At 41.4% G+C, this 26,932-nt stretch overlaps 1 protein-coding gene across 1 annotated transcript in view; it reads left to right on the forward strand.

Annotated features, from left to right (window-relative positions):
• LOC136881068 (uncharacterized) overlaps positions 1-25,133 on the forward strand; it is a 101,059-nt gene extending 75,926 nt beyond the window's left edge. Inside the window, exon 3 of the mRNA XM_067153681.2 lies at positions 24,665-25,133. Within this exon, the coding sequence (XP_067009782.1) occupies positions 24,665-24,909 (245 nt within the window). The 3' untranslated portion in view covers positions 24,910-25,133. The remainder of the gene's footprint in view (positions 1-24,664) is intronic.
• The last annotated feature ends 1,799 nt before the right edge of the window (positions 25,134-26,932 follow it).

The following is a 26,932-nucleotide window of genomic DNA, read 5'->3' on the forward strand; positions in this document are numbered from 1 at the left end:
TGTGATTTGTGAAGGAAGGAATTAGCTTCCAAAGTAAGATCGGATTGTTAGTCCGAAATGATTATTTTTTTGTGGTTTACTCCACTAGGTTCTTCCGCTCTCATTGCCGTTGGGAGTTAAGATTCCTCTTCCACCTTTGAGACCGTTGACCGAGCACCTTGCAGCCGCCCCTAACATCGGGGACAGACGCTGCTGATAAATAGTGTACTCATACAATTCCCTGAGTACTGGCCTGCCTCTTCCGCAATCTCCACCATTCCGAAGTTCAACTTTTCCGCTGTAGACTCCGTTGAGGTCTTCACTCGTAACCCTGAGCTGGGACCCTTACCAGATGATACACACCGGGTCAGTGTGCTCTGGGACTCGCATAGGCAGGGGTGCCACTCCCTGGGTAGGGCTGCCTCCGAAGAGGGTCCCTACCTGCTACCTTCATTATTATTATTATTATTATTATTATTATTATTATTATTATTATTATTATTAATAATATTAATAATAATAACATATTTTATCCTCAACAACCAAAGTAAAAATAACCTGGTGTAAAAAATCATGATAATCAGAGACGCAAGGGCGTTTGGAAAATCGTCCCTATGGAGTTATTGTCAGTGCTGATCAAACACTTTCATGCCACCCGTATTGGGGCGGGATTACATCGTGCACATTTCTTCACAATTAAATACTGTTAATTAACTGTTTTACTTGATTAGGGGAAGCCAGTATAGCCAGTGTGTTTAATCATAGAAACATCTTAATCCGTTCCCGAGAAAATGGTCTTAGGAGTGACCTCCGAGTGCGTAACGTCACAGGCCGCACCTCCAGGAAGACGAATACATGGGACGTTGCCTCCCTTATTCCACTTCATCCTCAGAGTTGGCCAAAATCTACGCCCTAACGTTAAGTGTTTTCCTTTCAGCGTGATCAGAAGCCCACAAGCAAAATGGATAAAGACGAAAAAGGAGGAGCCACATCTTTTCGTTGCTATCGTTATAAAAATATAGGTCATAAGGCGAAGGAGTGCAAATCACATAAAACCGACCATGGGTATGTTCACAAGGCCGAAGGAAGTACCTCGCTATATATTACTTCAGAACTGAACTCGTGCACGTTCGTGACGGACCGCGATGCAGATAAAGTGTGGTTGTACAACACACATGTGTAAAAATCTGGACTATTTTCCATTAGTAGAATCCGATGTTTCTGACAATTTAAAGTTAGCGAACAGTTCCGCGACGAAAGTAAGTGCAAAAGGTGTTGCGACAATGTCACTGAGCGTTGATGATCGTGATAAAAGTTTCAACCTATGTGATACATTACACCGTACTAATCTACTTTCAGTCTGGAAGATCGTAGACAGGGGTCACCGCGTAGTGTTTGACAAAACATCCGCTCGAGTTACAGATGCGAACGATAGTACCGTATTCGTCGCACATAGAAAAAAAATAGTGAAAAATGGAAGGGTATCTATAGGTATTATAAGGCAGAAGCAGGCTCCAAGAAGGACATTCCATGAATCATTAATGAACAAGGGGAGTGTGTATGTGAGGATCTTCAAAAGGCAGAAGTATTCGGTCAGCAGTATATAAAGATTGCTGGTTACAAGGATAATGTTCGTATAGAGGAGGTGACTAATGCTAAAGAAGTATTAACATTTAAATATGATAACAATGGCATTTACAATAAGATACAAAATTTGAAAACTAGAAAATCGGCTGGAATTGAAAAGATTTCTGGGGATATACTGTGCTTAAGACAATGGGTTGTGATATAGTACCATATCTGAAGTACTTATTTGATTATTGTTTGCATGAAGGAGCTATACCAAATGAATAGAGTTGCTATAATAGCCCCGATGTACAAAGGAAAGGGTGATAGACATAAAGCGGAAAATTACAGGCCAGTAAGTTTGACATGCGTTGAATGTAAGCTTTAAGAAACCATTTTTTATTATTATATTAGACATGTTTGCGAAATTAATAACTGGTTCGATAGAAGGCAGTTCGGGTTTAGGAAAGGTTATTCCACTGAAGTTCGACTTGGGGCCCGATAGCCCTAGATGTTAGGTCCCTTTAAACAACAAGTGTCATCATCATCAGCGAAGCTCAACTTTTAGGATTCCAGCAAGGTATAGCAGATATCTTGGATTCAGGAGGTCAAATGGACTGTACCGCGATTGACCTGTCTAAAGCATTTGATAGGGTGGATCATGGGAGACTCCTGGCAAAAATGAGTGCAATTGGACTAGACAAGAGAGTGACTGAATGGGTTGCTATATTTATAGTAGAAAATAGATCTGAGATAATTAGAGTAGGCGAAGCTTTATCTGACCCTGTAATAATTAAAAAGGGAATTCCTCAAGGCAATATTATTGGACCGTTATGTTTTGTTATATATATATTATGCCCTATAAGGGCGTAAGTGAATGGATAAGTCAAGAAAATATATAGCGTTAGATAACTTACCTGTTGTCGGAAATTCTGTCTTCTATTGCCCTCCCACTGCGGGTACGGTCTTCGAGACTCATTTCTCGCTTCCTACCGGTTTCTGTATGGCCTTCCCAACGGTCCTGGGTCATAGCCAGATGTGCATCCTTCTCTTTCTCTCTCTCTCTCTCTCTCTCTCTCTCTCTCTCTCATTCAGATTTCCACGCCGGTTGTTCCAATATTCTTGCTTCGGCCTTGCTCCTCTCTGGTAACCATACCGTGCCTCCTCTCCGTTTCTGACCGATGTCTGGGTTCCCGAATCTTGGCTGTCTCCACTTCACCTCCTTTCAGGTGAACGTTCTTCTGGCATCAGTTCAATCGTATGTACGGCCTCCGTATGACGAATTCTAGGTTGATTTTGAGCATTAGTTTGGTCTAACTGTCTCTCCACTTCAATCGCAGTGTTTACATTCGCAGCGATTAAAGTCCGCTGTACTTCAACTGGTAGCTGCCTGAGGATAGTAGCGATTACCTCATTTTCCGGTGGGGGGGGGGGGATGATCTAACTCAAGGAGCTTAATAAGCTGGGTTATAAAAAGTGTGAAGCGCGTGGGCAGCGTTGCAGGGTATTTTCTAGAATACAATTCCAGGCGCAACATTTGTTGAGTAGCTAGAACCCAATATTTATTTAAGAATGCGTCCCTGAACTCATCATATGTCTGGAATGTATGTTTGAAAGCGGTCATCCACTGCGAAACCGTCCCAGCTAAAAATTTATCAACGGTCCGGAGACGTTTCTCCTGGGGAACACGGCAGTCGTTCATAAATTCTTCGATCTCCCTTAGAAATGACCTGGGGGTAATTTCTCCGTTTGCGGTGAATTTCTTCGGCTTGTCTTCATTTGATCTAATTAAGTTGTATGCACTGCCTGCTGTCATTTCTTGATGGATACAGTACTTTTGCATCCATCTCTTGGCACAGGCCAGAGTAAAGTGTAGCTTCCACCGAAGTCCCAGTCAACATCCATGGCTGTGACAATATGGAAGTTGCTGGGGTATGAGTAGTGCTGAGTAATGACATTCAGAGCATCACTAGTGCATCTGAGTGTTATGAAGGGTGCTGCTCATAGGGTCAGTCGTGCTGCAATAGTACTTTCTGACCCAGTGAGGAAAGCAATGGCAAACTACCTCACTCCTCATCTTGCCTAGTACGCCCCATTTTGGTGCTGCCATTGGTTTTTGGGGTTTCCTTATAACCGCATAACCTTTTGTGGTGCTATTTGAGGATCCAACCAGCCTCTCAGCTGACGACCTAACAGACAGACAGAAGTTGTATGCTGGGATGGAATTAACAATCTCGGGTGCCAAACTCCGTACCCCTGATCTCTGCACATTAGATACTTCATTCACGGACAGCGATTCATTCAAGCGACTATCATCAAGCTTGTCTTTCATAAATGTTTCATCCTCATTAAATTTTATCGTGACGTTAGCTTGCCTTTCTTTCCTTCTTGCATATCATCTGTCTGTTCCAGCTGCTGTTTCATCTGTCCGACTTGGAGTTCTAAGCCTGTCATCCGTGCAGTTATTATTGACTCGGTCTGACCTATCTGGACTTCTAATCCTGCTACCTTGGCTTTGGTCTTTTCTTCGACCCGTTCCAACTTATCGGCCATCTTTTCCTCCAACAATCCCAACTTCGATTCAACCTTCTTCTCCAATAGTATAAGACCTGAGCTATTTTCATCGACTTCTTTCATTACTTCATTCAGGTCTGTTGCAAATGCCTGCAGTTTCTTCTTCACCACAGCTTCACTCTTGACCGTCTTCTCTTCTAGCGCCTCTACTGTGCTCTTGAGAGTAGCAATCTGCTCTTGTGTCTCGAATTTCAAGTCTGTCATCTGTTGTTTCAAATCGTCAGCACTTTTCATGCAACATACACGTACATTCACAATCTTTTCATCTAACTCTACTAATCTCAACTGTGTCTGGCGATTATCATCCACTAGACCAGGGATGGCGAACCTATGCCACGCGTGTCACTAGGTGACACGCCGACATGATTTCGGTGGCACGCCACATGAACATAATATTGTTTTTATATACGTCTTGTACTACAGACAATAAATATCTTGTAGTGTTTCACGCGTAAGAAATAAATTTCGAAAAGCTAAGTACTTATTCCATTCGGACGTGCAATATGGCAACACTGCTACACTGATAGGTCTGAAAGTGAAGTGAGATAAATGTCGTTTTCTGGTGGTTTTGTACACGGACCTTGCAAACATTTCTTTATTCCGAAAGGAACAGAAACTTAACAAAGTTAGGTACCGGATGTTTCAAGAACAGTGGACAAGGGAATTCGGACTGATAGAAAGATGTATTGCCTGGTTCGAATGCTATTGTATTCCCCACATTCAATATAAAGTGCCATTTGGAGACTAATCATTCAAATGTTTATTCCATGCCAAATGAATAAAGAAGAGTGTCCGTTTCAAAAAATAGAAAGAAACTAATAGTTCTTTTGTATCATATTTCCACCCTAGGAATAATATCAGTGCGGCTGTTATGTCTGTCTCACTGCATAGTACAGCATGCATTGGAAACCGCTTTCTGACAGTGAGTTCTTGAAAAACCTTTCTTATTGATGTCCGACACATTATTTGAGAACTTTCCTAACAAACAATTAACAGAATTAAAGGAATGCCAGCCAGCTGAACTGCTGTCAAGGATAGAATAATAAGAATGAGTGAAGAAGTTTCTGAGCAATTGAAAGCCAATTTGGATAACTCCCAGATGTATGCAGTATGTTCTGATGAAAGCATGGATGTGACCTTACAAGCGAGGATAACTGTTTTCTTCCGATTTTCTTGTGGAGATATGATGAGAGAGAAATAAGTAAAATTGTTGAGCAGACGAACTACGACAACATGGAAAGATAATGAAACTAAAGGGGGGAGTGAAGTCCATTGGCAATTTAGTATTTTTGATTCTTATATCTAATGTTTATTTTCTTACAATTTGTTTTACCTCGCACCGACATAGATAGGTCTTATGGTGACGATAGGAGAGAAAAGTCTTACGATTAGGAAGGAAACCGCCGTGGCCTTAATTGAGGTACAGCCCCACCATTTTCCTGGTGTGAAAATTGGAAACCACGGAAACCATATTCAGGGCTGCCGACAGTGGGTCTCGAACCCACTATTTCCCGGATGTAAGCTCACAGCTGCGCACCCTAACCACGCGGCCAATTCACCCGGTAATCATATTTATTGACGAAGTGTGTTACAGTGGGAGCTTATTATTTATACTTTTACAAATAATATTAGGTATTCTAAAAACTTACATGTTCTAAAATGTATTTTTTGCAGTATTTGCAAAATACGACCACGGAACGTGCAATCAAATGCATACATATATAAAGTAAATAAATCAGTACGTAAATAAATATAAATAAATAAATAAATAAATAAATAAATAAATATTATCAAACATAATTGGAATTTGGAAAGGACGTCGCGGTTGGTGGCGTTGTAGGTTGTATCAATTTCTTAAAGGGAAATAACAAGTGGCACAGTCAACAGTGGAGAATAATAAACCAGACTTAAAATGGCACACTAGTTGGAAAAGGTTCGCCATCCCTGCACTAGACGATCTAAGTTGGCATTAGTGTGTTCCTCCAATGCAGTAAGTTGCTCCTTTGTGCGAGCTTCTAAGCCTGTTAATTTCTCTCTTGTTTCTACCAACTGTTTCTCGCTAGCTTCCGCGACCTGTGTCTTTACACCTGATGATTCCGCCTTCATTTGATTTGAGTCTCTTTATCTTTCGCAGCCTGCTCCTTAATTTCGGCTAACTGCTCCTCACTGACCTTCGTTAATTCCACTTTCATATCCTCTCTCATGTTGGACATCTCCCCCTTCATACGCTCCCAAAGTCCTTCCAAAGGTAACGCAATTTACTATGATAGATACGCCAGTCCCTCCGGCGGATACTCGGATTTATGCTGAAGCAACATTATGACTCAGATCTCAACGAAAATTTACTATGCAGCTTACGCTAATTTACGTTGCCTCCCAATAAATCAATTTCATTATAAACAACCATCCTAAAGCTGCATTAAAATATTTACTTGTGCTTTCGTCTTACCAGATATAATCACAAATAATAACACGGAAATTTGAAAAAGATATTACTTGGCCCCAAAATTTAATTACAGAACTTGTTAGGCACATACCTATCACTGCGTTCCAATTATGCTGCTCAAATACACAGCTAGTGTCATATATTACTCTCAGTATCAATGCTTCGAGCTGTCGTACTCAAGGTATCACTTATCCAGCCACGAACCGCTGATATCAATTGCAATATTGACCTACCCTATGTCCAAGACTGAGGTCATCTCGAAATTACCGAAATTTATCCTGATAAAAGGGGTCATAAATGAATGGCTTATTTCATGATTATGACTTCTGAAGGAGGTCACTCTCGCTACCTCATAACTGGGAAGACATTTTATTGTTCCCGACATCGATTGGATGTACGCATCTTCGCCATTACCTAATTACATAACAAAGCTGAACAGATCCAGTACCAAACTATTGGTTCCACTGTTCTAGTCCTCATTTACTAAAGAAAATGCATACAACGCAGATCATTGGTCACAAAATATGCCCAATTGATACAAATAGCAGTCCATTCACATTCGGGCGCAACAAATATCCTACGGTGGATATGATTAGCGTCCCCATTCGACTCAGACCACGCGAATTTGGGCGTCAATTAATATCCTACTTTAGATATGATTAGCGTCGCCAACTAATATACCCTACAAGGGCGTAAGTGAATGAATAAGTCGAGAAAATATATGGGGTTCGATAACTTACCTGTTATTCCTGTCCAAAATGCTCCAACTAGCCGCAGTAGAACGTGGGTATCGGGTTCGGTGGCCTCCAATTAATACCGGTAACTAAAAAGATCTTAAAGATCTAATGGGACAGGAATTCTGCGTTATATTTGCGTAGATGAGGAACAACTTAAATTCAAACCATTTAATGAACGAAAACACAATACACTTCAAAATGTCAAAATAACATAACCCATTGCACTAAAATCTAGTGCTAAAAATGCAGTAAGTGGCAATGACACATATTATTCAATGAATCTACATGAAAATTACCATACCGTATACCATTGCGTACATAAACCACCATTGAATCTTTACATCAAAAATGTTGAGTCGTCATAATGTTCCAACAGCTTTTACATCATAAACTGATAATGGACAAGCCTTGATGTACAACATCAGGGCATCGAAACATTAAATAGCAGTGGTAGGTCTAGTAACGCTTCGCAGATCGATAATTAACCCTAGAAAACATCCCTTACATTCGAGAATTATATATATCACTGCACAAATTAAAGAAAACACAGGACAAATGTACCCCTAACTAAACACAGAATTAATGTGGACACGGTTCCACCAAGTGTGAGAGTAAGGAACTCATGACTCTAGGTAACTAGCATATCACATTACTTATAAAACGACAATCACTGGACAATCTGACGTATATACACAACATAAGTAGATATACACACGGCTGTAGACCATTGGCATTACATTAATTACCTGAGATAATACAATAGAAACAGAACAAATGAGAATACATGCAGACATCGAGACGAAAGTTTCCTTGTCTGGGTGAGATATATGTCGTTGACGCTCGGTGGTGTGTGGAGTTCCCCCTACTAGCAACAAAAATTGTAAACAAGCATGCTGGCTCGACCCAACTCCTCTCAGCTGATGCGAACTTGACGAGAACAAGGGCTTATTCATTCTTCTGCTCTACAAGGCGAGCATATGGGCACTTTATCGGCCATTCCCTGTCTAATATAGGGGACCATTTACCTTCACAAATATCAAAGGCTCAATTGCCTGACCGCACAAGGGTCTATCTCATTAAAGCAGAGTACTCACACGTACTGATTCCTCACGAATACTAGGGCGCATCATTCTTACGGCGTAACATCCATCATTGAGTCCCAAGTTCAATTCAAGTGCATAGTGAAAGAGCTCTGTCGGAAATTCAGATAATTCTTATTCTTACAACGTTGCCACAGCTTGTAGGCAGTTTCCCTGAACTCATTGCAATTCATGCAAAGAAAATATCCAGATCCCAACTTAGAGTAAACTCACACATCGCTATCTTCCCAGACACCAGCTCAGATTATTAGAACTTAGACACTTACAATGCAATAAATTGTATTAGCATGCGAAAAGAATAACTGAATATATCACTAACGCAATGTCCGGCTCCATGGCTAAATCGTTAGCGTGCTGGCCTTTGGTCACAGGGGTCCCGGGTTCGATTCCCGGCAGGGTAGGGAATTTTAACAATCATTGGTTAATTTCCCTGGCACGGGGGCTGGGTGTATGTGTCGTTTTCATCATCATTTCATTCTCATCACGACGCGCAGGTCGCCTACGGGTGTCAAATAAAAAGACCTGTACCTGGAGACCCGAACCCGTCCTGGGATATCCCGGCACTAAAATCCATCGACATTTCATTTCATTTCATTTCCTAACCGAAATCCTACGTTACACCTAGTTCCCATATATCCCTTAAATTATAACTGTACAAATATACCAGGCAATTGTCCTGTAGAAATGCATTACTGGCCAAAAGGGTTTATACAAACTCATCCTTAACTCATCATGCTGCCAGATGGGCTCGCATAACCTCGTGATTGTATTATACAGCTGTCTGAAGGATTTAACTGTCATCTTTGCTATTTACATTACTGTCAAAAAGGCTTAACTGGATCTTATCTACATCACTACAAATATCTGTCTGCGAAAACCTTACTGTTCCTAACGCATGCTAACAAACTTGTCCACTTCGCTTATTGCTGGACATATCCTCGTTTCCGCCCTCGGGCCATGGCTACACCTGCCTAGCCCCTCATCACGATGCTGCTGTCCTGGGTGGATCCTCTTCGGCCAGACTGCATGGATGACTCATTCATGGTGATAATGATGCCTTCAAAGGGTATGACTCGTTCATGGTAATAATGATGCCTTCTAAGGGTATAACTCGTTCATGAAACGCCTACTGGTAATATCGTCTGAAAGTCTCGTGCCTTAGGCTTGTAACAGGAAGGTCTTCACTGGAATGAAACGCCTGATTATTGAATATCACGGCATAACCGTCCCTTCTATTTACTTTACCAGGCTTAAATGCTTGCTGCGGATCTCTAACTTAAGATAAATCATTGCTCCCCTCATAGCTGCTTAATCGTGCACGAATATGTAGGCTATTATAACTGCAAACTATAGTCTACTACCTACTCTGTCTAGCAAATTGTCACTATATCATGTTCAACTGATTCGGACACGTCAGCTTAGCAGAAATAACCCAATTGGCTTTAGTTTATACTTGCAATTCAGTTTGCACGGTTACCCGTACCACTTTGAGATGAAGTCTATTTGTACGGCATTGTCCCCGGACGTTAATTCTATACTCGCGACCGCACCATAAAAATGTCTAAATACGATTGTACGGTTGATAAGCTACAATAAAGTATATGGGTCCTCGATCCAGTGAGTAACACTTAGCACAACTGTACTGAAATAACCACCGTCTTTGTTCTAAACAAGTTTTGGCGCAATTATAATTACAGTGCCGGACGTACACACGGCACGCACAGGATGAAATCTTACTGCAGAATGGGATACCTCCCTCGAAATCAGCCAGCATTTATAGTCAGTCTCAAGCCACGCCACGCCAGGGGACTACCCCCCAAAACACTTGCGTTGGAATGTATATACCTGACATCTTCCCGTGGTAATGTGTGCTAATGTAGAATTATTGAATCTATTATAAACTAATAGCACGAGACACATCATTTTATTCCTAAAATTCTCAGGATTATTATCCTCTATTTATTTCCTCTCAAAGTCTGCAGGAAGCGTAGACATCACTCAATTCCGGTGAAGTGTCACGCCTGCTTCTTCCTGCTTTAAGTTTTACTCATGTGGCAAAGGGCTTCCCAAAACAAAAGCCACATGTCTCTATCTTCCTCTTACACCTTTCCCGTTTCCCTCACACAGGACCACGCCCGTAATAAAGGCTGGCGTCTCAACTCCTTCTTCCGACCTGACTTCGCGCCAATTAGCACAGCGTCATATTGCACAACATTAAAATTGCTTTAAATATCATCAAATTAAACATTAACATTATGGTCCATTATATAAATAAATGATATGTGTAAAGAAGTGGAATCAGAGATAAAGCTTTTTGCAGATGACGTTATTCTGTACAGAGTAATAAATAAGTTACAAGGGTGTGAGCAACCGCAAAATGACCTCGATAATGTTGTGAGATGGATAGAAGGCAACGGCATGATGATAAATGGGGTTAAAAGTAAGGTTGTGAGTTTCACAAATAGCAAAAGTCCTCTCAGTTTTAATTACTTCGTTCATGGGGTGAAAGTTCGTTATCGGAATCACTGTAAGGTGTTAATATAAGGAAATATTTTCATTGGTATAATCGCATAAATGGGATTGTAAATAAAGGGTACAGATCTCTGCACATGGATATGAGGGTGTTTAGGGGCTGTAGTAAGGATGTAAATGAGAGGGCATATAAGTCTCTGGTAAGACCCCAACTAGAGTATGGTTCCAGTGTATGGGACCCTCACCAGGATTACTTGATTCAAGAACTGTAAAAATCCAAGGAAAAGCAGCTCGATTTGTTCTGGATGATTTCCAACAAAAGTGTAGCGTTACAAAAATGTTGCAAAGTTTGGGCTGAGCGGTGTCTTTAAAAGTAGGACATATCACAATATGAAGATATAGTTGGAATTCAAGAGGACAAATTGGGACAAATATTCGTTTATAGGAAGGGGAGTTATGGATTGGAGTAACTTACCAATGGGGATGTTCAATAAATTTCTTTGAAATCGTTTAAGGAAAAGCTAGGATAACAACAGATAGGGAATCTGCCACCTGGGCGACTGCCCTAAATGCAGATCAGTAGTGATTTATCGATTGATGTGTATTGATGCAGTCTGGACTTCCTCCCTCTTTCTGGGCAGAGGCTGTTGCAACAACGAATTACATTAGGAAGAGGTGTCCTACAAGTAAACTGGATTGACGAACACCGTACGAATCCTGGACTGGAAAGGTTCTAAATGTTTGTAAATTCGTAAAAAATTGGATGTCCCTACTGCCTAAATCGATGGCCGAACGTGAGAAAATTTGACCCTCGCGGAATAAAGGGCATATTCCTAGGATATGCGGAGCAGTCCAAAGGTCTTGGAAGTTAGATACCACAGGAACAAAAAGTAGAAATCTTACGATAGTTCAAGTTTTTGAAAGGAGATAGAAAAGAGCAAAAATACCATCATGATATTTTCCCAAGTCAGCGCACAAACGTATTTGTTCAACAAGTGCACTTTGATGACAATCATCCAGACATGGAACCGAAGGAGGTTGATTCTTTCATCAATGTAAACATAACTCCTAGACGCACAGAATGCACGGAAAGCGTCAAAGATTCGGGTAGTTCAGAAGAGGAAATTCTCGGTTTTGAAAATAATCCAGAACCAGACATACGACAATCTCGATATGCTCAAGGGAGACCAAAACGATTCGTTCGGGAGCACGATGCAGACCTCGAAAGCTTTACCAGAAACATAATGGAGGACAAATTGATTCGGTATGTCTTTCTGAGCTTCCAATTCAGATGGCATTTCCAGGTCCAGAGAAACATGTGTGGATGCTGGCGATGGCAGATGAATTAGTCTCTATCCTAAGAAACAAGACCTGGGATCTCGTAGACCGCCCAGATAATAGGACAACAATTGGCAGTCGTGTAGTCGTTAGGAATAGTCCTTAGGAAACGAAGGATATGACAACAATCGAATCTTATTGAAATTAACTCGCATGAAGCAGGATGAAATTTTGATGTGCAGGTCGAGTGAAAGTGATTTTACACAAGAAGAGGAAGAAGAATGTATAAGCTTAACTGCATGAGCACATAACATATTGCACATCACAAAACAAATTGATTATAGAACAATATTCATTTGAATCACTGTTGGATAATAAACATAGAACTTTTCTTTAATTGTCTCACTCTGGATAACAATAAACTTAGAACATTTCTGTAATTTCGTCACTTTTTTGAGAACCTAAATCACTAAGCACATTTCCTGCAATGTGGAGTTCCTGTAGACCTTTCTCTCCCTCTTCATTTGAATAGGGGAAGTATGGATCATTTATATACTTTGTAATATTGTGGAGCATTGCAAAAAAACAATTGTTTTCGGAATATTACGGGTCTCCTGTCGCATTTTGTACAATAGAATAGGAAACCTCGATTTCCTCTGTCGAAAAAAATTTCCAATAACAATGTTGATGTGAAGTGGTTTATCACCATTTTGACCCACAACGACTTGGCTATGAACATGCGCATTCTCATGGTTTTCGATTTGGACAGTTGTTACTAGTAGGCTGTATGCCTGATCTTGTTATCCTTTGTTATGTTTGTTATATTTTATTATGCAAATTTTCATTTGTCAATTAGTCTGTTGACAGTACGAGTGAAATGCGCGCAGTGTAGCTGTATCTTGCGCCTCATGAATAAATAAATAAAAGTGATAGGATGTGCATACCGGTACAGACGTACATCAACGATATACCGGAATAATCTTTCTTTCTTTCTTTCTTTCTTTCTTTCTTTCTTTCTTTCTTTCTTTCTTTCCATCCTTCCTATTTACCCTCGAGGATTGGTTTTCCCCTCGGACTCAGCGAGGGATCCCACCTCTACTCAATCAACTCAATCAATACTGATCTGCATTTAGGGCAGTCGCCCAGGTGGAAGATTCACTATCTGTTGTTTTCCTAGCCTTTTCCTAAATGATTTCAAAGAAATTGGAAATTTATTGAAAGTCTCCCCTTGGTAAGTTATTCCAATCCCTAACTCCTTTCCTATAAATGAATATTTGCCCCAATTTGTCCTCTTGAATTCCAACCTTCCTACTTTTATAAACGCCACTCAAAATTATTCGTCTGCTAATGTCATTCCACGCCATCTCTCCGCTGACAGCTCGGAACATACCACTTAGTCGAGCAGCTCTTCTTCTTTCTCTCAATTCCTCCCAACCCAAACTTTGTAACAGTTTTGTAAAGCTACTCTTTTGTCGGAAATCACTCGCTGCTTTTCTTTGGATTTTTTTCCAGTTCTTGAATCAGGTAATCCTGGTGAGGGTCCCATAAACTGGAACCATACTCTAGTTGGGGTCTTACCAGAGACTTATATGTCCTCTTTTGCATCCTTACTACAACCCCTGAACACCCTCATAACCATGTGCAGAGATGTGTACCCTTTATTTACAATCCCATTTATGTGATTCTGATTACCCCAGTGAAGATCTTTCATTATATTGACACCTAGATACTTACAATGATCCCCAAAAGGAACTTTCACCCCATCAACACAGTAATTAAATCTCAGAGGACTTTTCCTATTTTTGAAACTCACAACCAGACTTTTAACCCCGTTTATCAACATACCATTGCCTGCTGTCCATCTCACAACATTTTCGAGGTCACGCTGCAGTTGCTCACAATCTTGTAACTTGTTTATTACTCTATAGAGAATAACATCATTCGCAAAAAGCCTTACCTCCGATTCTACTCCTTTACTCATATAATTTATATATAGGCTATAAGAAAACATAAAGGTCCGATAATACTGCCTTGAGGAATTCCCACCGTGGTTTCCCATTTTCACACCAGGCAAATGCTGGGGCTGTACCTTAATTAAGGCCACGGCCGCTTCCTTCCAAGTCCTAGGCCTTTCCTATCCCATCGTCGCCATAAGACCTATCTGTGTCGGTGCGACGTAAAGCCCCTAGCAAAAAAAAAAAAAAAAGGAATTCCCCTCTTAATTATTACAGGGTCAGATAAAGCTTCACCTACTCTAATTTTCTGAGATCTATTTTCTAGAAATATAGCAACCCATTCAGTCACTCTTTTGTCTAGTCCAATTGCACTCATTTTTGCCAGTAGTCTCCCATGATCCACCCTATCAAATGCTTTAGACAGGTCAATCGCGATACAGTCCATTTGACCTCCAGAATCCAAGATATCTGCTATATCTTGCTGGAATCCTACAAGTTGAGCTTCAGTGGAATAACCTTTCCTAAAACCGAACTGCCTTGTATTGAACCAGTTATTAATTTCACAAACATGTCTAATATAATCAGAAAGAATGCCTTCCCAAAGCTTACATACAATGCACGTCAAACTTACTGGCCTGTAATTTTCAGCTTTATGTCTATCAACCTTTCCTTTATACACAGGGGCTACTATAGCAACTCTCCATTCATCTGGTATAGCTCCTCTGACCAAACAATAATCAAATATGTACTTCAGATATGGTACTATATCCCAACCCATTGTCTTTAGTATATCCCCAGAAATCTGATCAATTCCAGCCGCTTTTCTAGTTTTCAACTTTTGTATCTTATTGTAAATGTCATTGTTATAATATGTAAATTTTAATACTTCTTTGGCCTTAGTTCTTCTCCTCTATCTGGACATTAACCTTGTAACCAACAATCTTTACATACTGCTGACTGCATACTTCTGCCTTTTGAAGATCCTCACATACGCAGTCTCCTTGTTCATTAATGATTCCTGGAATCTCCTTCCTGGAACCTGTTTCTGCCTTAAAATACCTATACATATCCTTCCATTTTTCACTAAAATTTGTATGACTGCCAATTATGCTTGCCATCATGTTATCCTTAGTTGCCTTCTTTGCTAGATTCAATTTTCTAGTAAGCTCCTTCAATTTTTCCTTACTTCCACAGCCATTTCTATTTCTTTCTACTCTGCAGCTCCTTCTCAGTCTCTTTATTTCTCTATTATAATAAGGTGGGTCTTTACCATTCCTTATCACCCTTAAAGGTACAAAGCTGTTTTCGCATTCCTCAACAATTTCTTTAAACACATCCCAGAGTCTGTTTACATTTTTATTTACCGTTTTCCACCGATCACAGTTACTTTTTAGAAACTGCCTCATGCCTGCTTCATCAGCCATATGGTACTGCCTAATAGTCCTACTTTTAAGACCTTCCTTTCTGTCACATTTATTTTTAACTACGACCAAAACAGCTTCATGATCTCTAATACCATCTATTACTTCAGTTTCCCTATAGAGCTCATCTGGTTTTATCAGCACCACATCCAGGATATTTTTCCCTCTGGTTGGTTCCATCATTTTCTGAATCAGCTGTCCTTCCCATATTCACTTATTGCCAATTGTTGGTCATACTTCCTGTCGTTCGCATTTCCTTCCCAATTGACATCTGATAAATTAAGATCTCCCGCTACAATCACATTTTTTTTCCATGTCGTTTCCTACATAGCTGATTATCTTATCAAATAATTCTGAATCCGTGTCAGTGCTACCCTTTCCCGATCTGTACACTCCAAATCTATCAAGTTGCCTATTATCTTTAGAAATGAGCTTTACACCTAGAATTTCATGTGTCTCATCTTTAACTTTTTCGTAGCTTACAAATTCTTCTTTCACCAGAATGAATACTCCCCCTCCCACCATTCCTATCCTATCTCTGTGATACACACTCCAGTTCCGTGAGAAAATTTATGCATCCATTATATCATTTCTCAGCCATGATTCAACTCCTATTACAATATCTGGTAAATATATATCTGTTAAATTTCCCAATTCTATTCCTTTCTTTACAATACTTTTACAGTTCAACACTAACAATTTTATGTCATCCCTACTTGATTTCCAGTTCCCTGTTCCCTTATCACCGCTCCCTAGGCCACCCCGTTTCCCTGAATGTACCTCCCTATTACCCTTCCAAACAAATCTCCTAACTTATACGTACCACTGCGGTTTAAGTGGAGGCCATCTGAGCGCAGATCCCTATCTCCTACCCACCCATTAGGATCTAGAAATTTCTCCCCCAGTTTCCCACATACCCACTCCATAGTCTCATTTAAATCCCCAATCACCCTCCAGTCAGTATCCCTCCTACACTGTATACCACTAATAACAATCTCCGCTTTCTTAAACTTCACGCGTGCTGCATTTACCAGATCCCACACATCTCCAACTATGTTGGTACTTACATCATCTTGCCTTACGTTGTTGGTACCAACGTGAAACACTACCACCTTCTCCTCCCCCTTCTCCCTCTCTTCTACTTTCCTCAACATCTGCCTCAACCTAATTCCTGGATAACATTCTACCCTGGTTCCCTTTCCTCCACACACTTTCCCCACATGTCTAACAATGGAATCCCCCATGACCAGAGCCTCAACCCTACCCACCTCATTTGATCCCCTCCCCTCCTGGTCAGCCCTATCTTTCCTGATAGCTGCAGAAGGCACTTCCCCCTCCCTTTTCTCCTTCCCATGACCCTGTTCCATCTGTCTTTTCCTATCCTCTACACTACATTTCCCTTTCCTACCTTTTCCCTTCCTCCTACTTCCACACATCTCAGCAACAGTTCCCTGTCCTTCATCTTCCCTCTGTTGTTCTACCTGGAGTGACTCGTACCGATTTCGCACAGACACCTGTCCTGAATTCCGATCCTGAATAGAGCCCTTAGCCTGCAATCTCCTTCCCCTTAGAACATTAGACCACCTGTCTTCTACAACTCCCCCCTTTCCTTCCCCTCCCTCTTGTACACCTACTGTTACCTGTACATTGTTTGAGGGAGTCCTATCTTCCTTCCTGTCTTCTGTGAGAATCCTAATTATCTCCCTCAAACTCTCCAACTCCTCCCTCATACCCCTCAATGCCTCGCCACACCCACAGTTCTTACACTCGCGCTCTTTAGCCATTCTTTACGGAAAAAATAAAATAAAAATAAAATAACTTATTTGCAAAAAATAAATGAACGGAGGGATACATTGTCTGCTGATAGTACTCAAGGATCACACTACAATAAGGTAATTAATATACGAATACACTACAATACTACTTAGTCGTACTCATTTTTTATCCTACAACCCCTAACAGGATAAAAACTGCTGTTAATTACAGAATATCGAAATTAATACACAAGAACTACACAATTCCAAACTGCAATTAAGCCTATCCTAACTTCAACAACAGAATTTTAGTAAGAGTTTCTACGGATACCTCTACTACACCAGTACTACACAAATATTTTACATTAATAAATTCATCATCATCATCTAAAGGCTTCGCCTTGTCGCTGCAACCATTGATCTCTTCTCTCTGCGATCCTTTTCATCTCTCCATAACCTTGGCATCCCATCATCTCAACTACCTCTTCAATGATCTTCTTCCGTGGTTTCCCTCTGCCTTTCTTTCCCATCACCTTGCCTTCGAACAAGTTCTTTATGAAGTTATTATGCCGGAGAATGTGACCGAAAACTGATGCTTTTCTCCTTTTTATCGTTGCTATTAAATGTCTCTGGGTGTTTACTTCTCTAAGCACTGCTTCATTAGTTTTCTTCTCAATCCAGCTAGTTGTAGTCATCTTCCTCCATAGCCACATTTCCACTGCCTCTAGTCGTTTCACGTCCTCCTTCAAGAGAGTCCATCCTTCACAGCCGTATAGCAGCACACTCCAAATGAACGTTTTGATAAATAATTTCTTTTGTTCAGTATTTAAGGATTTATTAGTTAAGAGCTGCTTCTTCTCCTCAAAGGCTTTCTTATACAGGGAAATCTTTCTTTTTATTTCCACAGTGCATCTGTTGTCATCGGTAATAACTGATCCTAAGTAGCAGAACTTGTGCACCTGTTTTATTAAAATATTTCCAATTCTGAGCTGGAAAATAAGCACACTAAATTCTAATAGGATATTACTCGTATACTACTGTACAGTAAACTACAGTAATTTTTAAACTACTTTCAGACGTATCCTAGTTACGATACCGATACCTTATGTCACTACTAAGCACAAACAGATATGAAATTTGGAAGAACTACTGTACTCAAAGATTACCAACAAAGTTAAATGATTAGACAAATTATTATTAATACTACGCTCTAATAGATACACACGTAAGATAACACACGAATATATCAGGCAAGATACGGCACTATCTAAATGTATTGTATACTACAATGTATCTACACTACAATTTTCAGATGAAGTGTGGTTATATGAACTTTTACCGCTGGTGGATTAGTATTATTTTCCCTACTACGCGGGACGGAGAATAAAAGTGTCCTTAAATGCTGAGAATAAGAGGTTGTCTACTATAATTTCTGTCAAAATCACGCCGGGGGTTTGAAGTGCAATATTACTGAGATATAGGAATTTGATTATTAAATTTTACTCGATGAATAAACGAATGTGGAAAGTACAAAGTATGCAGGGAACTAAGACTACAAATTATCGGAATAATGAATCAGCTGACTTTGTATTTACTGTATTTACACTACTATCATGTGCATGTAGCAACAATCGTCAACAATACAAAAAACTGTTAAGTACCGTAATTATCCAGAGAATTACCGCCTCAGTCCTAGAGCGTGATACTTTTGATCGCGGGATACAACTGTGGAGAAGGACCAGTACCTCACCCAGGCGGCCTTACCTGCTATGCTGAACAGGGGCCTTGTGGCGGGGGGTGGGTGGGTGGAAAGATTGGAAGGGATAGCGGAGGAAGAAGGAAGGAAGTGGTCGTGGCCTTAAATTAGGTACCATCCCGGCATTTGCCTGGAGGAGAAGTGGCAAACCATGGAAAACCACTTCCAGGATGCCTGAGGGGGGAATCGAAACCCCCCCCCCCCCTCTATTCAGTTGATCTTCCGAGGCTGAGTGGACCCCGTTGCAGCCCTCGTACCACTTTTCAAATTTCATGGCAGAACCCGGAATCGAACCCGGGCCTCCAGGGGTGGCAGTTAATCATGCTAACCACTACACCACAGAGGCGGACTTTATATCGGTGAAATACCGGTAAAATATCCAAGTTTAAAAGAGTAGTTGTGATAGGCCTAGTCATTACGTTCATATTGTAAAGAACTAGCTCTTCTGATCAACTGCTTGTTGTTTGGTTGAGGTAAGTACTGACCTATGCAATCTGCTGTTTCGTTACGTATTGGCGGGATAGAGGGGCGAGGGGGGCGGCGGCGGCAGGAGCAGCGGCGCGACGGCATTCAGCAACTTTTAGTCGGGCTGCAGTCGTAACACCTTAGTGTGGTGAGCAAGTTAAAATGGAAGTCGATAGATGCAGAGCGGGTCTCGGCCCATAAGTGGCCACGGCTGGTCCGTGGTCCAAGAGCTCTGCACTCTGACCGGCCAATCGAGCAGAGGAGGGATGGCCACGGCTCTATCGTGGCTCTACGCCTCTGCTTTCGGGACACGGGACAGGGCTGGACCTCACGGCTGGCCCCACCAGTCGGCTGTCCTGAGAAAAGGTTTTCCGTGGTTTTCCATTCTCCTGCACTAAGGCGAATGCCGGGACAGTTCTTAGTATAGGCCACTGCCGCCAACCCCCTCGCCTTCACCGAACATCTCCTTCACCGACCAAATCTCCCGGCCTGAGAGACGGCGTCACCGTCTAAGAGGCCCTTCTCCATCAGGGGAGGGATGAAAACATTTTTAGTAGTAGTAGTTGAAATGGGTAGAAAACAAATCCCGTATACCGGTGCTTTGAATATCAGCGAATATCAAACACATCCAGGTACATAACAACAACTGCTTGCATGTTGTGAAGGTGTGTACATTACATGACTTAATAATAATAATAATAATAATAATAATAATAATAATAATAATAATAATAATAATAATAATAATAATAATAATACCGGTAATAACAATGTGCCTCCCGTATTGGGCTGTTCAATCACCTGCGGGCTCACAGATGAAGAGGAGTTCTGCTTCGAAGACCAACCTATTCGTTTTCAAGTGTTTGTTATTGTATTGTTATTATTATTATTATTATTATTATTATTATTATTATTATTATTATTATTATTATTATTATTGAATTCCTGCACATTGCATATGTACTGTGCAATGATTTGGACGAATCTATGCTCTTTTTTATCTACGATGGATAACTGCTGAAATATTAATGCGAGCCTTATACGGACTAATTTCATTCTAGAGCAATAACGGGAGGAATTTTTATGTACATTTGAGCAACACACATACAGAGAGTTTACGACAACTCCATCCACACAAGTAAGTGTCATCATTTAAGTACTTACTTTCTCTTCATCGTTGCAACTTACGCAGTGATATAATAGAATATATCTTGCTAATCAGGACAATCCACAGTAAGCGTTGGTGTCTGGTTATCATTGCACTCCAGAATGCTTGTACACGACATTCAGCCATGCCGTCCCGATGTGGTTGTGAAAGTACAGGAAAACAAACTAAAACGGAGGCATTAGGTCTTTACACTTCTAATTAACATTTATTTTCCTTATTTAATATTCAGATTTAAAAAAAAATATTTAGGCCCGATTGTATAAAGCAGTTGATCCTACATCAAGGAGTAAAACTGATACTAGATCACGTTGATCCTGAAAATTGTGTTGTATAAACGTTGATCCGAGATCATTTCTCCTATATCTCGAATCAAAATTGATCCAACAAATTCCTTGCATCAAGCCTTATGATCCGGATCAAGTAGTGTTCTTGTATTGTAGGCCACTTTATTATCAACGTAAAAAGAAGAAGGCTTTTGTAGTGAAAAATAGTGATGTAACAATAAATCATTGTAAGAAATTTTAAAAATGAGGTTCTGCATTATTACCGGTATTTAATCTGATGAAGGGATTTTTATCTCGATTCTTTCTTTGAATTACAGATGTCTGACTTCTCCGATTTTTTATCAGATAACGATAATGTGGAATTTCAGCGGTCTCCTCGAATATTCCAAGAAAGAGGAAACCCATTTATATAACCTAGGGACAAAGCCTTTAAAATAAGATTCCGTCTAACCAAACACACTGTTGAGGTTATGGAAGGTAAGACTTCAAGGAGATCTAATGAGATGATCGAATAGAAACCAGCCACTTACTCCGAAGTTCCAGATTCTATTGACTCTACGATTTTACACGACAGGGAGTATTCAAATCGTAGTTAGTGATTTATTCAAAATTGATAAAGCTACGGTTTGTCGAGTCATCCATAAAGTAACGCGAGAAATTGCTACGCCGAGACCTCAGTTTATCAATATATTGACTGACCAGAGAGAAGCAAGGAGAGGCATGCGTCAGTTCTATTACATAGCTCATTTCCCAGGAATTATTGGTGGTATAGACTGTACACACGTGCCTATCATATCGCCAGGGGGTAACAACGTTGAAGTGTTCAGGAACAGACATGGATGGTTCTCCTTGAATATGTGATGGTAACCTGCGTTGTCTTGACATAGTAGCAAGGTGACCTGGATCTGCACATGACAGTAATACACTGACTGACAGAGCAAATGCAACACCAAGAAGGAGTGGTCAGAACTTTATGCCAATTGCAGGGTAGACTGACGTCACTGAGGTATGCTCATGATGTGAAATGCGCCGCTGTGCTGCGCACGTAGCGAACGATAAATGGGACACGGCGTTGGCGAATGGCCCACTTCGTACCGTGATTTCTCAGCCGACAGTCATTGTAGAACGTGTTGTCGTGTGCCACAGGACACGTGTATAGCTAAGAATGCCAGGCCGCCGTCAACGGAGGCATTTCCAGCAGACAGACGACTTTACGAGGGGTATGGTGATCGGGCTGAGAAGGGCAGGTTGGTCGCTTCGTCAAATCGCAGCCGATACCCATAGGGATGTGTCCACGGTGCAGCGCCTGTGGCGAAGATGGTTGGCGCAGGGACATGTGGCACGTGCGAGGGGTCCAGGCGCAGCCGGAGTGACGTCAGCACGCGAGGATCGGCGCATCCGCCGCCAAGCGGTGGCAGCCCCGCACGCCACGTCAACCGCCATTCTTCAGCATGTGCAAGACACCCTGGCTGTTCCAATATCGACCAGAACAATTTCCCGTCGATTGGTTGAAGGAGGCCTGCACTCCCGGCGTCCGCTCAGAAGACTACCATTGACTCCACAGCATAGACGTGCACGCCTGGCATGGTGCCGGGCTAGAGCGACTTGGATGAGGGAATGGCGGAACGTCGTGTTCTCCGATGAGTCACGCGTCTGTTCTGTCAGTGATAGTCACCGCAGACGAGTGTCGCGTCGGCGTGGAGAAAGGTCAAATCCGGCAGTAACTGTGGAGCGCCCTACCGCTAGACAACGCGGCATCATGGTTTGGGGCGCTATTGCGTATGATTCCACGTCACCTCTAGTGCGTATTCAAGGCACGTTAAATGCCCACCGCTACGTGCAGCATGTGCTGCGGCCGGTGGCACTCCCGTACCTTCAGGGGCTGCCCAATGCTCTGTTTGAGCAGGATAATGCCCGCCCACACACTGCTCGCATCTCCCAACAGGCTCTACGAGGTGTACAGATGCTTCCGTGGCCAGCGTACTCTCCGGATCTCTCACCAATCGAACACGTGTGGGATCTCATTGGACGCCGTTTGCAAACTCTGCCCCAGCCTCGTACGGACGACCAACTGTGGCAAATGGTTGACAGAGAATGGAGAACCATTCCTCAGGACACCATCCGCACTCTTATTGACTCTGTACCTCGACGTGTTTCTGCGTGCATCGCCGCTCGCGGTGGTTCTACATCCTACTGAGTCGATGCCGTGCGCATTGTGTAACCTGCATATCGGTTTGAAATAAACATCAATTATTCGTCCGTGCCGTCTCTGTTTTTTCCCCAAGTTACATCCCTTTCGAACCACTCCTTCTTGGTGTTGCATTTGCTCTGTCAGTCAGTGTATATTCGATAACTCTAGAGTTCATGCTCGGTTTGAGGCGGAGGGAATGCCCAAAAGATTTCTTCTCGGAGATAGTGCCTACCGTTGCTGCGAGTGCGAGTACCTCCTCACTCCAAGATTACACGAAGCGACACTTGCAGAGATGGATATAACAGACCTCATAAGAGATCGCGATCCACAATTGAAATAACTTTAGGGTTGTTAAAAGACGACTTCCCTGCTTGAAGATGAGTTTTCGAGTGAAGTTACTTCAGGTTTCGCCTATTATAGTGGCATAGCTGATCCGGGATCAATTTTAATTCGAGATCGAATTTTTTCTGCCTCGACTTGGTACAGCTAGGCTCACTAGTTGACCTGCGCTCGTGAACTTTTACTCTGGAATCTCTCTCAGTAAATTATATTATAATGTATGAATTCAATCGCCGATAAAGTATTTCTTTAAGATTATATTTTCTCGCAGTCTTTACCGCTAATGTAACCTTTATATACCGGTATGAAAATATTGGACGTATTTTACCGGTAATAATACCGGTTTCCACAATTTAATTTTTTTTTTTTTTTTTGCTGTTGGCTTTACGTCGCACCGACACAGACAGGTCTTATGGCAACGATTGTCTTCCACAATTACGGTTGAGTATGGGTACAGATATTTTGTAATACAGGTATTCTATCCAAACCTAAATTTTTCGGTCTCTGCTTGTAGCTGGTCCATCTCGGGTACCAGTTCCCGTTCCTCCATACTGGGGAGTGTAGCAATGGACACGTAATGCGTACACCACTGCTCTTTTACATACCGACCATTCCACCCTTCTTGAGGGATCGAACCTGCGAACTTTGACACATAAAGCTAGCACACTTACCATTCGACTATCATGTTACTTCAGCAGTGGTGAGTTCAACTAGCTTGCACTTCTTTCATTTCTTCTTTTCCCACCGCTTTTTTCCCACACCTGTAGGGTCGCGGGTGCGAACGGCATCGCACATGGGGATTTGGTCCTGTTTTACGACCGGCTGCCCTTCCTGACGCCAACCCTATATGGAGGGATGTAAGCAATATTGCGTGTTTCTGTAGTGGTTAGTAGCGTGGTATATTGTCTGAATATGATGAGGAGAGTGTTGGGACGGACATATACACCCAGGCCCCGAGCCAGAAGAATTAATCAGAAGCGATTAAAATCCCTGACCTGGCTGGGAATCGAACCCGGACCCTCTAAACCGAAGGCCGGTACGCTGACCATTCAGCCAAAGAGTCGGACTTGCACTGCAGACTAAAAATACGAGTGCTCGTTGTAGGTAGGATCAGAGTATGTACAATATTTGAAGGGTGAGCAATTCTCTGATCTACTACTTTGTTACTGTTTGTTGCAGGAAGGATGGGCGTAACAGACTCCAATGACACAAATACTCGTCTCTCGGGAAGCCCAGATGAAGCAGACAACACAGTTACATTCGTCATTGGATTCGGCGTGCTGGTGCTCTTTGTGCTGGCTGGTGTGATGGCCAGCATTTTCCTCTGCGTCACTCTCAAGAAGGACCCCTTTCTGTGGGATCCCGAGCCCATACCTGCCCCCGACCCTGGAGAAAAACCCAAGGAATCTGAGATCAGCTGCTGAACAGTGTAATACTGTCACATTTGATATCTGTACTTAAAGTGAACCAAGGAAGAAGAGTGTCAGTGAAGGAATGAAAATATTATAGTAGACAACGGAATTGAATTCGTTGTGTAGATTAGAAAAACAGAATGAACGGAACAATGAAGCCACATTACAAGCTTTAATTATATTTTTATAACATCATCATTCTGTCATTTAATTTAATAAAGTGCATTTATATTTTATAAACCACTTGAAATGTAGTTAATTGAATAACATATTTATGAAAAATGTTTCAACAACCATTGTACACTTTTGGACACAAACAATAACTGACTTTTAAATGTAAGCTACATTTATTGTTGTATAAAAAAGTAATACGTGAAATACTTTTGATAGGTTCTATTTTAACTATATAAGGCACATTGTAACTTACTGATATAGATAGTCACAAAAGTATTCGTCCATTCACTGGTGAGACCAGAAATAACTGTCAGTAGTGGAAAGTTAGCAAGGAAACCTATGTCGTAATAGTTACCTTTTATTTGAGAACGAGAACGTGATCATATACAAAAATCAAGTAATAACGAAACATGTCTAAAAATAGCAGCTTATGTAGCTGTAGTGCAACCAAAGTAGTCATCTACTTGTACTGATTCACACGCACTTGACTCACAAAGTAAATAACTCTTCAGTATCCAGTAGAATTTCCTTTGTCAGCAATGGCAGCTTGAAGCCTCTTTGGCTTGGACTAGGCTGGTTTTATCGTGATTTATGGGCCTATCTTCTGCCACTCTTCAAGAAATTTTGGCTTCCATCTTTCCTTACTTTTCCTCTTTTACTGCAGTCTCTGGTTTAGTTCCGCCTGCAAATGCTCTACAGGCGACTGGAGTTGTGTTTGCAGCGCATAATGTGTGTTGAAAAGCAACCAATGCTTAACGACTCATGCAGTATGTTTCGCGATATCATCTTGTTGGAAGTAGTAGTGACCATCAGTCCATAATTTTTCGACTCTGGGACTCGTGTGTTGCTTTAAAATATCCTAATACACCATGCTATCCATTGTTGCGGGTATTATGCAGAAGTTGTTTACGCCAGCCTCCGACATACACCCAAATATCATAATAGATCGACTCCTGTGTTTGATTGTAGGCTGAAGGTGTTTACTGTGGATTTCCTCGTTCTTCTTTCTCTACACACGACGCTTTGCAGAAGTTACAACAAGCTGAATCTAAATTCATCCCTAAATACACTTGTTTACAGAAAGTAAGTGGCTTGCTAACATATTGTTTTGCCAACTCTAACCTCTTCCGTCTTTTTACCTTACTTATCCATGGTTATGTTTTGCTTATACGGTACGGTCTTCCTTACCAACTCTCTGTAACATTCGTCTTGCAAATATCGGTGCTGATGTTCGTCCCACTTCATGATTCTACATCTGCTCACAGTATAGGACCACAAACATGCGGATGAGGCACGGTGTGTAGGCTGCGTCTCTCTTCATGTTGTCTGAGCTTCCTAGGGCGTCCTGTTCTTGGTTTATTTATCATAGTCGAAGTGGTTTTGAACCTGTAAATAATACCTTCTACTGTTGATCGTGGTAGTCCGGTCTTCTCAGTAATTTCTCGTTGCGAATGTCCTTTCTTATAGAGTTCAACAATTCTCTCCCTTTCAATGAGTGTTTTCCCTTGTGTTACCCATTTCTAGCTCTGATCGTGATGTTTATGTATTGCACCACCAGCACGGGCTGCTCTCAAGAACCCTGACTCACGTATTTCCCAATGTTATGATGTTAGATATCACAGAGAACATAGCGGACGAATACTTTTGCGTTACCGTTTTTTACGCTACGTTCCTACGAGGATTATTAACAGAAACTGAGGTACACGATCATAATACTGTATATTATGATAACATTAAATATGGTTCCAGTGTATGGAACCCTCACCAGGATTACTTGATTCAAGAACTGGAAAAAATCCAAAGAAAAGCAGCTCGATTTGTTCTGGGTGATTTCCGACAAAAGAGTAGCGTTACAAAAATG

Source organism: Anabrus simplex, chromosome 1 (genome assembly GCF_040414725.1).
Source record: "Anabrus simplex isolate iqAnaSimp1 chromosome 1, ASM4041472v1, whole genome shotgun sequence".
NCBI lineage: Eukaryota > Metazoa > Arthropoda > Insecta > Orthoptera > Tettigoniidae > Anabrus > Anabrus simplex.